General features: G+C 48.6%; 1 protein-coding gene across 1 annotated transcript in view; it reads right to left on the bottom strand.

The window, feature by feature from the left end:
- Window positions 1–1,857: 1,857 nt before the first annotated feature.
- The window catches only part of GPAT4 (glycerol-3-phosphate acyltransferase 4), a 35,484-nt gene continuing 25,828 nt past the window's right edge, over window positions 1,858–11,513 (bottom strand). Inside the window, exons 6-13 of the mRNA XM_047717176.1 lie at window positions 11,159–11,248; window positions 10,889–10,982; window positions 10,197–10,312; window positions 9,329–9,384; window positions 8,714–8,799; window positions 5,237–5,365; window positions 5,064–5,143; window positions 1,858–2,894 (exon numbers count right to left, since the gene is read on the bottom strand). Coding sequence (XP_047573132.1) covers window positions 2,786–2,894; window positions 5,064–5,143; window positions 5,237–5,365; window positions 8,714–8,799; window positions 9,329–9,384; window positions 10,197–10,312; window positions 10,889–10,982; window positions 11,159–11,248 — 760 coding nt within the window. The 3' untranslated portion in view covers window positions 1,858–2,785. The remainder of the gene's footprint in view (window positions 2,895–5,063; window positions 5,144–5,236; window positions 5,366–8,713; window positions 8,800–9,328; window positions 9,385–10,196; window positions 10,313–10,888; window positions 10,983–11,158; window positions 11,249–11,513) is intronic.

Raw genomic sequence — 11,513 nt, 5'->3', positions numbered from 1 at the left:
TCATCTCCAACTGCTCCTGAGATCTGGCCTGGCCCATAGCCGTCTACCGAGTTCCTCTGACAGGGGAATCCCACTAGCCTTTCAAGAAAACTCCTCTAACTAGCTGGACCAAAGATACCTCATGGTTGAGTGGAAACAGCTTTCCGAGACCCACATTCAAATCCACCCGGCCCCCCTTCACCTGACTTGGGAAATGAGAGCTAAAGTTAGAACCATGGTTTTTAAACTTACAGACATGGAAAGAGGTTTGGAGGCCATCTAGCCCAAGTCCTTAATTGTGGATCAGGGAATGGAGAAATAAAGTCAAAACAGCAAGTGAGTAGCCGGTTTAGAAGTGGGATTAGAGGTTGGCCAGGGCTCATCCCACCAACTGATGCCGTTGGTTTTATTCCAGAACCATCCTCACTGCTGCTAGGATCCTGAGTCTTCTGTACTTGGCTTTGCTTTACATGATTCTGTGGTTGTTCCTACGTGTTGTAAGGCTTTACCACCCAAAACCTGTCCAGCTATCCCAAACCAAGCATCTGACTTAGAGGTAATGGGGGTCCCCAATTTAAAAAGGTGGTGTAGTGTGAGGAGTCTCCAGACTTTCAACAAGAACCAAATAAAAATTTTAGAAATTGCTTTTCTGGTGGGGGGGCGTAATTCACATCTCTTCTCTTTGTAAAATAGTACAATAACCCTTGCTTAGTTTCCACAAGTATTTCTTTACACAGTAGTTGATTCTAACCCAGACTCTTGCAATACTCTGCTAGGTAACTGACAGGCATATTTTTAATATTCTGTTTTTAGTTTTTTCACATTCTTTTCAGCATACCTATGAAAATCATGATGTAAACGTACTAAACAAGAGAGCTTTTTTTAAAAAGAACTTTTAAAAAAAAGGGAACTTGAGCCTCAAAAACTGATTTTAAAGATCATTCTGGATGGTTTTTGAACACTATATTGTCTCCTCTAAAAGCTGAAAACCGCTGTTTACTCTTTGTAAAACAGTTCATAAGAGGCTGTTCCTTAACAGTCAAAACAGGGTTTTTATTGGAAAGAAAAATCATTTCTCACTGGTTAGCAAGAGGCCAGGTGAGAGCAAATGGGAGGCCAGTAAGGGAGGTAAAGGAACAGGAAGCAGTCAGGGTGGGGAAGACAAAGTGCTATCAAGTCAGCGTCTCAGGAGCAGGGCTGCCCTCCTGCCTCAGCCCCAGGCACAGGCCCAGGGCAGCCTGGGAGGCGACGCTTACGGTGGCTGGTGCAAATCCTGACAGGTGTCACAGCTATGCCTTGCTGGAGCCAGGGGCAGGAGTGTGAAGGGATGGACGGATAGGTAGATGGGGGGTGGGGGGGGGACGTGAAACTGGTACACCCTGAGAGCCGGAACTGGTGAGGGTTGTTTGGCTTGGAATCAGCCTTCACAGTGACTGCAGCTGGGCACAGGAGACCCTGGAAGCTCCCAGCTTTCCTCCGGCTGTGTGGAAGCCCACAGTGCACCACCTGCCCATCCTGTCCCCTCACTAACCCTTCCAGAGCCTCTGTTCCTTCCTTGCTGCTTCCCACAGTCCTTACATCTAGACTGCCCTACCCTTGTCCCCAACAAATGGCACCTCTTCACACGCCTCTAATCCCAGGCACCCATCGGTGGAGACCTCCACACCTGTCTGTGCTAGAAATTCTAAGTAGTCAGAGAGATAGGCAAACATCTGATAGGGGGAGTTTCTTCTTCTGTACGATACTATTCCTCATTCCAGAAGCCAAATGGATTCCCAACAGTCTCGGGGTTATGGTCAAGTCAGAGGACTGTAACTCTATGAAGCATGTTGCTTAGGGCTACTTATAGGGGAAAAGAGTGAAGGGAAAACCCCTCAATTAATTGACCATCAAAGACATTTTATTTACTCACAAAAACAAACTCAAAGCCCTTTGCAGCAGCTCTGAGTTCAGACCTTTCCTGCCACGTTTCATGGACCTATACTTGTAACACTGAGCAACTTGTCCTTCAAAGTAGCACTTCGATCCCCACAACAACCCTGTGAGGTAGGTATGACCACCTTCCCCTCCTGATCCATGTAACAGATGGGGAAACTGAGGCACAAGTTAACAGAGAGCAAGTCACATGGGAGTTCAGGATTAGCACTGGAGTCTGAACACAAAATGACTCTTGGTTCCCATCACGCCCTAGTCACTGGTCCACCGTGCTTCCTGCCATCCCCTTTGGTGACTGCTTGTGGGCAGGAGCACAGGATTTAAAACCTCATTTTGCCAAAAGCCCCTGCAGACAACAGTTTTCCTTTCACCCAGTCTGCAGAGCTCCGAGGCTCAGGGCGGTGATGTTTGGGCTGAAGCAAGTCACACTGCCTTGGCACTGCCTCTCTTCACAAGCGGGGGGGCCTTTCCTCAGCAAAGTCCCTGGCATATGGCATCTGTAACAGACTGACACCCTAACGTCCTGAACACAGGCACGTGGCCAAGGCTTCCCAACCACTCAGCCCCACACGTGCACAGGTGGAGAGCTGACTTTAATGGCATTCCTCCAATGGACTTAGTGTAAAAGAAACAAGAAGGCATCTCGTCCTGGGCAGCAACCCCCCGCAGTGCCCACTGCAGACGGTGCGCCCAGGGATCCCTGGGGCAGTTCTGAAGCAGCTGGAGTCCTGGGATCCAGAGCGGCCTGAAGAGCCCCGGAGTTGGAAAGGATGCAGCAGTGGGGGCAGCAGGGGCAGCGGCGGCAGCAACTTCAGCTGGCTCGCGGGTCAGGATCTGTGAGCAGTGGCTCCCGCCAGCGCAAGGCGCGGGCTCAGGACCGGCTCCTATCCTCGTGGTTCCCAACGATCATCTTGCTGTACAGCTTCTGTTGCTCCTCTTTGAACGTGTCTTTCACCTTCTCCCTCTTCAGACCACCATCCCTGATGAGAGAAAAGTCTGCTGTCACAGCAAAGAAGGCCTCCTATCCACCCTTAGATCACAGCACCACGCTGCTCAAAACCCCAGAAGAGGGGCGCCTGGGTGGCTCAGTGGGTTAAGCCGCTGCCTTCGGCTCGGGTCATGATCCCGGGTCCTGGGTTCAAGCCCCACATCGGGCTTTCTGCTCAGCAGGGAGCCTGCTTCCTCCTCTCTCTCTGCCTGCCTCTCTGTCTACTTGTGATTTCTGTCAAATAAATAAATAAAAAATCTTTAAAAAAAAAAAAAAAACACAAAAAACCAGAAGAACCCTTCCGAAACAAAAGCACTCCATGGCTCTCTCCCTCCTAGGGTGACCTCACATACTGACCTGGCCCTCCCCAATTTTACCACTTCTGCCTTAAATCTTTCACTCCTGCCCTGGGGTCATAAGTCAGTACTCATGTTCAGGGTACTTTTGTCATTGCTCAAACCTACCTACCAAGGAGTTTACAATGCTTTCTACTCAAATGTTCACCCTCACCTTACTGAAGATAAAGGAGGCATTCTTGGCATCACGGAAGGTGAGCCAGCTTTAAGAACGACTGAAACTGTAATGAATCTGTAAATCTGATCTGTGAAATGAAGTCTGTAAAATTCAGACCCAGAGATTCATGCCAACAATGAACGTAAGGGAACTGCGAGTCCTTACTTCTTCTGCGCTTGAGAGATGGTGCTGGAGAGGAATCCAAGTCACACCCATACTCCTGTGCTCATGGCCCTGGCGAGACCTCCCTCTGCTATCCCCACACTGGGATTTGTTTCCTCAAAGTCCCACTTGCCTTCACGCTAAAATTAGCATCACCTACCTTCAGTGACTAACAGAAACCCCAGTCCCTTTTCAGGATTTCTGCTACACCCGGACTTCCCCTTTGAGGTATGATGAAGCCCGCCCCCATTGCTGGACAGACCTTACACCCAACGATCTTCTATGTGCGATGCCCTTTACAAACCACAGCAAAGGCTCTCTTTTAAAGGGAGCCCCACTTGTCCTCCTGGGGCCCTGCGGCCAGGAAGTGTGGACTGACACTCCAGTTCGAGCAGCCTGTCAGACCTGAGCTCAGAATCTGGTCCACTGATTACTTGGGGACTCTGGAAAACAGTCACCTGACCTCTTTGAGCTCTGGTGTCTCACATGTGAAACGGGAGTGACAATCCCCATCCCGCATGGGTCCACGGCGAGGGCCGAGGGAGGCCGTCCTCTCCGGTGCCAGTGGCACGGAGCCTGGCTCACAACGAGAGCTGGAGGAATGTGAGCTTTTTTAAAAGGCCATACCTGAGGACATGCCATTATCTAGGAATCCCCATGTCAGTTTAAAATTTCAATCTCGGGGCGCCTGGGTGGCTCAGTGGGTTAAGCCGCTGCCTTCAGCTCAGGTCATGATCTCAGGGTCCTGGGATCGAGCCCCACATCGGGCTCTCTGCTCAGCAGGGAGCCTGCTTCCTCCTCTCTCTCTGCCTGCCTCTCTGCCTGCTTGTGATCTCTCTCTGTCAAATAAATAAAATCTTTAAAAAAAAAATAAATAAAATTTCAATCTCTATATCCTTTTCCCTAAATGCCCACTTTAGTCAAGTGCCCAACAGAGCTGACCTTTGCACTTAAAACGAAGGCGGAGGCAGCAGCTGCAACAGTGGCCACACAATACACAAAGTCTAAAATATTTACTGACTCTTCACAGAGAGAGTCTGCCAACGCCTGCTCTAGTAGGTTAACAAACTAAATGTAATAAATGAAACTTTTGCCTTTCTAAAGATGGCCCGGTTTTACCAAATATTCAAGATCAGAGGGACCAGTTAATGCAGCTTCCAGACCAGCATCCAGTCACCCCCACCTAAAGAGACAAGGACTGTCTGGGTGCCCTGGCAGATGGGTACAAACCCCGGAAGATTCGAAGAATCAACTGCTTCGGGCCCAGCATTCTGGGCTCTGTGTCTCTAAGGTCAAGGCAGCATGGGGCACTTCTGGGCTGGAACTAGGAGAAAGCAGTCACACTGCTCATTCTCCAAGGCTGATGAGCTTAATTTTCCACACCAGGGAGAGGAGGATTCTTTGTAAAAGGAGTCAACAATTCAGCAACTACTTCAGAAATTCACATCCTGCTCGACTCTGCTGATAAAACCTGGCTCTGACTCACCACAGCAGGTCCACAAGCCCCCCCTGCCTGGCAATGGCGGATTTCACCCTATTGGCAAACTGGACGGCATCTTCATCGGTCTGTAAGAAAGCATAAATGAGACCCCTCAACACGGGCTGGCATCCCACAGAAGGAAGCCAAGACCTATGCATGGTGTCGGGGCGAGGACCTACCTCTCTGGTCATGGGAGGCAGGTACCAAACGCTGCAGACAATGGCCCAGCTGGTCATCATTCGCAGCAGGTATGTTACCATCCCGTATTTGCTGCTGTTCCAGAAGGCGTCACCAAATTGAGGGTCATACTGAAAAGCAGTGGAAAACTGGACGGTAATAAGTCAGCAATTCTAACACAACGTTGGTGTCAACGGCAACTGGTGTTGACTGCTCACCTGGGGCAGTATCAGTTCCAAAAAAAGCAGCTCCCAGACCCCCTCCATGAACACTTCTGAAGCCATTCTATGCTCGTGTAGTTCTGAACTCTAGCAACATGAGGCCCCCAAATGGACTCAAGATTTTGCTTTAGGTCACAAGGGAGGACTCCCCTACCTGCTTTTCTCAAACAAGTGAGCCCCCTCTTTGACCCATTTCACGTCTTCCTCACTCACAGATGTAATTTTTTTTTTTTTAAGATTTCATTTATTTGACAGATGGAGATCACAAGTAGGCAGAGAGACAGGCAGAGAGAGATGGGGAAGCAGGCTCCCTGCTGAGCAGAGAGCCCAATGCGGGGCTCGATCCCAGGACCCTGAGATCATGACCTGAGTGGAAGGCAGAGGCTTAACCCACTGAGGCACCCAGGTGCCCACAGATGTAATTCTTAAAACATGTTCAAGCATATCCCAAACCAAAGAGAACAGGATAAGATACTCTTATACCTCCATTCCCCAGATTTAACCTTTAGAACATTCCACCACACAGGCTTTGCCTATTGCCAACACTGCGTCGCTCACTCATCCCTACTGCTACACGTACCTCACCCAAAGACACAAACTTGTTAGTATTTCTGGTGCCCCTGACCAAGGAGCAAATGACAAAGCTTCTGAGAAGCTTCTGTGATGACACCACTAACAAAGCTGACCGTGTGAGCAGGAGGCTCTGCTCTGATCGCGTTGCTGGCATTCCTCCTTGGCAAACGCGCGCACAATAGCTCCCGAGGCCTCCCGCCACGCAGGTGCTGCACTTCCCGCCAAGCAGCAGACCCACTACACTGTCCTTTGCCAGTGACTCTAATGGAAGCAGAGGCTGCACGTCAGTGGCATTCTGTGGGAAATGTGGCTGAAGCTGTGACCTGCAGTGTCACCCAACAGAAGAGAAGCTGAAGTAGCAGGTAAGCAAGACGGGGGGAAAGGTGCTGGAGGAAGTTATACAAGAAGCAACAAAAGGAACGGAATCCTGGAAGACAACACCTGGACGGAGTGTCCTGCAACCGCCAGCAAACGTCCGAGGCGCCACCACAGACACGACCTCAGGCTGTGACTGTAACACAAAGAGGAGGACCAGAGTGTGGAAACGGGAAGAGAAGAACGGCAAGAGTGATGGTGCAGAAGCAGGCTGCCGCTGGCGTCAGAAAGGCTCACAGGCTTGGTGAGCCTCTCAGGCTGCCCCTCTCCCCCTGGAGCAGCCTGAGAGGAGCCCCAGCGGGGACGCTGCGGGAGCCCCACGTGAGGGGTCGGGGCTGGATGCGAACCGCAGGCCTTGCAGGCTCCTCAAGCCTAGATTTTATGATTCTTGAACAGAGACTGGATAATTGTGCCTAGCCGTGGACCTGACTACGCAGGAGTGAAGACATTTAGACTGAATTACGGACTAAATGAAGAAATTTAGATTCAACTATTACATTATAATAGCAAAGAGAAATCGGGGAGAAGAATGAGTTTTAAATAGAAACTAATGCCCATGTTTTGAAGAAAGTGGTGTTATCTTTGATAAAGCACTATATGTATAAAATAGCTGACATCGTACGTGAGAGCCCTGTGTTTAGAGCGGAATCTCTGTTCCACGCTGGGCTGATAGTGTAGAGAGAAAAACGAGGCAAAAACTCAAAATCGTGACAAATTTCTCAAAATCAAATAATGGCTTAATTTCGGTGGAAATATAACAGCCCTGAAACTGCTAAGGTTATCTAAATTTGGTTACCAATGAAGGCTTTATAAAAAACTAGCAAAGTTGTTGTAGAGAAGTTCTTAATCCTGAATGGGTTTTAATAAATCTGGACAGAATGAAATTATATGTAAAACTGATGGGACTTTCTGTTTGGAGAGGAGCCATAACTGTCCTAAGAGTCCATGTCTCAAAACTGTTTAAGACCCTTGCTCCACAGCAGGGGTCCCCAAGCGTGGTTCCCACCGGCCCATCCGTAGCACCCAGGAACGGGTCAGAAACGCAAGTTCGGAAACAGCCAGCAGTCTGCGTTTTCCTAGTCCCGCCACAGGTGACACTGATACAGCTACAAAGAACTCATGTTCTGGAGCGAACACTAAGGAAGGGCTCTTCTCGTTATGTTTTTAATGCACATGGGCGGGGAGCACTGGATACTGAATGCAGGATGGGATGCAGATGACACGGACAGCAGTCCCCAGGCTTTCCTCCCCCAGCAAACATTGCTACCACACTGCTTGCTTTCTTGCTGTTCCGGTAGACAGCACCCTCAACAGGTGGCTTGGGGAGTGCGAACCCATGGATCGGTCAGTTCTCCTCCAGCCACTATGCATCTGGCACTCCTGCCCCAGTGCTCTGCCTCCCTGGTAGAGGGGAGCGCTGGGTGGGAACCACTGGCTTTCCCAAGAGAAACACCCTGCCTCCCCTGCACTGGCTGAGCTAAGTGACGCTGATTCAACAGAAAGCTCTGCACATGGCACGCAGATCCCGTGAGAGGATGGACACTAAATGCTAAGTATAACAAGCACACACGTCCTTGCTGTTCTACCTAGCTGCGATTTCAGCTTAAGCACTAAACACACCTACAACAGCCTGTGCTGTGTAGACGTAATAACGTGAGTAATAACATTCTTTTAGAAACAGCACGATGTATGCCTTCATAAAACCAGATGGATGTAAAGGCGGAGAGAGGAAGAAAAGAAAATGATTGACTGAATCCCATTTACCCAGTGAGTTTGAAGTACAAGCTCCTAAAGTAGAGGACAGCCTAGACAAGCTCTTAAGATGTATTTCATCTTTATCAGTGGCTCCTGGTATTTACAGTGATACCAAAGCCCAAAGCTGTGCGGCTGCTTCTTCCTTCAGTATTAGGACATATCCGCAGCCACACATGCTCACCTCTCCACCAAACGTACACATCCAGCAGGGCCACACCCCTGCTCCCCGCAGCATGCCCCTCTGTAGCGGAGTACCTTCCCTGCCTAGGAGGCTTATGGAGAGGTCGTAAGTGGGGGACAACATGCAAGCTTGTGATCTGGTTGATGGTCCTCATTCGGACACTCCTGTCCCTTCTAGCCCAGTGGGTTCTGAACCGTGAACATGTCCCTTCTCTTCCTCTAGCACACTCTACCCACACTATCCTGGCCCAAGCTGCCCCACTGGAGGATCAACCCGCTGACTGGTGATGCCACCTTCTTCCTCCCCTTTCTCTTCCTTTGTCCCATTCACAGCAGCTGCAACAATGACCACATGCGCCCTCAGAGGTCTCGTACCTTGATAGCAACAGGGTAAACTGTGGCTCCAATTTCAAAACTTCCCTTTTTGAACATCATCACTGATGTATTATTGATGCAGGTTCCTAAAACACAGAAGAGAGTAAAATGCGATTTCTTTTGGTCCTTCACCTCAGAGATTAGGAGTTTAAGAACTAAATATAGTAAGAAAAATTCTTCAAATAGGATAATCTCCCTAGCTTAGGAATGAACACTTAACAGGGATAAGCAAAACACTGTACTGTTTCTCATTCTGCTATTGCAAGATCACTTTCCCCAATTAACACACCCAGCCTCAATAAAAGGCCAGAACCACTGAGTGGACCTGGGAGGTCTCAGGAAGAACTCTAGAAGAAGCTGAGACCCCACTGGCATGTCACAGATTCCTGTACTGGGAAGGTCGCACTTTGGCACTCCCAGTCCAAATGCTGCACTTCCCAGAGTTTTTAAGTCCCACAACCAGTTTAGTGGGGGACTGAACATCAGTCAGTGAAAACAGATAACCCCAGCCAGGGTTGAGGGACTTGGTTCTGAGGCAACAGCAGAGTCACCATCCTGCATGGCCTCCCCACCCTCCCATACAGAAACCCTCTGCAGGGCCCCACCCCTTCTTACCCTCTGGGAAGATGAGGATGGGTAGCTTGCTTTTATCCTGCACATGCTCAGTCAGTCTTTGGAAGGGAAAAAAAACACAGAGGCTCAGACAGCTTTACATCCATCATCACCAAAATGTACTTGTAAATATGCTACATGGATGTCACACAAACCATAAATGTGATGATCTCTGACAAACCCCAGTCTGGATCTCATAAAGACCAAACATATAAAGACAGGGAAAATCAGATGACTGCAGTTTAACTCGTACAGCTGTTCAGTGAAGTATTAAGGTCTATGTAGAGGACACTGCTCAGACCTGGGACAACCTAAGGGACGTGCCTGCTCCAGGGCCTTGCTAACAGCACCCTCAAGAAGCACTTGTCACTGGACTTCTGGACAGCCACGTTGGATTGAACGTGCAGTCCACCTGGCTTAATACTGTCCCTGAGAAAAGCAGTAAAGGGAATCTGGGGCAGGCTCATCTGTCCCTGAAGAAGATGGTCCCAACGGAGCCTTCATCCTCTCAGTTTCCTGCAAAGCTCTTGCCATTATGTACATCAGCTCTACCTTTTTCCCGCTGCCTTAAGTTTGTTTTTATTTGTGATAATGAATTCATCCTGAGATTTCAAATAGCATTAAAAGTTCATATGTGGTTCATTACAATGAGTACAAGGAATAAAAAAGGTTAAGAGAGATTACGAACTTGACAAAAAATACCAAGATTTCTATACTTCTATTCCATATTTTAGGGAAAGAGTGTTTTATTATGAAAGCAGTGAGGACTCAGTGTAGAGGACACTATGATTCTACCGTGGAGGGATAACAACCCCTAAAGCACATACATCCTAACTGATCACAGAGAGCAACCGGCATTTTGTGGATTTACCTCTTAGCCACCAGGTGGCGATCTTTCACTTCAGAGCGTTCAAACCAGACGTGCGGGCAGGCCTTCACCATGGCTCTCTGGATCACACCCATGAGTCCCCCGTGCACTTGACCCACCTAATTTCACACAAAGGAATAACCGGGAGTGAAGCCACCCTCACAGACAGCCCCAGAATCCAAAAGGAAAGTATCCCAACCTCTCACCCTCTAACATTTTACTGACAAGAGTAAGTTTCTCACTATTAAGAAACCATTATTAGACTCTGAATCTTTAATTTTGCCTTTTATTCAGTGATATCAAAGATACATCATTAAAAACATAGCTGAAAACCCGAAAATAAATAATGAAGCTGAGTAATACCTCGTGTGAAAGTGATTTTCCTGGGCAGATTCTCTAATGCCCTTGAACCCAGTCCTTTCAAATCCCCCTTCCCTGTCCTTCACCCCTTTCCAAGGTCGGCCTCAACGCCCAAAGGATAACCTCCAACCGCACTCTTCGTTATCAACCTACTCAGAAGACCTCCTATCAAAGTCCCACGGAGTTCTCAAAGCAACAGAAACAGAGGTGACAGTCTTACATGTTCCCATGTTTATATTCTTCAGGAAGAGCTCTCTGAAGGGTCCAGAAACATCCCAGCCCTGAGCATGCTAAAGGTCTTACTTGCCCAAGAAAGCAACAGAGAAAGGTCTTACCATGGCATAATAGCCATCACTGGCCAAAATGATGACGTCGATTGGAGAGGTGTGATTGGCCACGCAGATGCCACCGTTTCTGGGCCTGTTTTCTCTGTGTTTAGAAAGAATGCAAAGCAATAAAACCCATGTGAAACAAGTGATCTGGAACTCAGCCCTTACTTCACCCACCTCATGGCTCCGGGAGCTCAGAAGAGCCCTCACTGGCGAGGTGCAGGTGAGCCATGGTTGGCCAGTGCCAGTTCCCCATGTCACATAATGTGCCCTCACCTGTCGTGGTAGGTAATGATGGCTGTCAGGGCTCGCACGCAGATCCGGTAACACATTAAGTGAACGTGTTTACTCAGGAACTCCTTAAACCTGGTACGACAGGACACAGATTTTTTTTTACTTTACACATAGGAAGTCGGGAGAAGTTATGGGCTGGAACAATGTAACCATCCCTGCCTACAGCCCTTTAGGACTGCAGGCTATTTTTATAAACATTAGTGCATATGGTAAAACTCTACAGTGCACGAGTGTCCATGCCTACATACGAGGAAACAGAGAAATGACAAGAATTGCTTCAATTTACCAAAGTGACTGGGTTTAGAATTTATATAGCCCTCAAATATCCAGCAAATAT

Source organism: Lutra lutra, chromosome 2 (assembly GCF_902655055.1).
Source record: "Lutra lutra chromosome 2, mLutLut1.2, whole genome shotgun sequence".
NCBI classification, from domain to species: domain Eukaryota; kingdom Metazoa; phylum Chordata; class Mammalia; order Carnivora; family Mustelidae; genus Lutra; species Lutra lutra.
The sequence above is the reverse complement of the archived record's forward strand: the minus strand, read 5'-3'. Positions and strand labels throughout refer to the sequence as shown.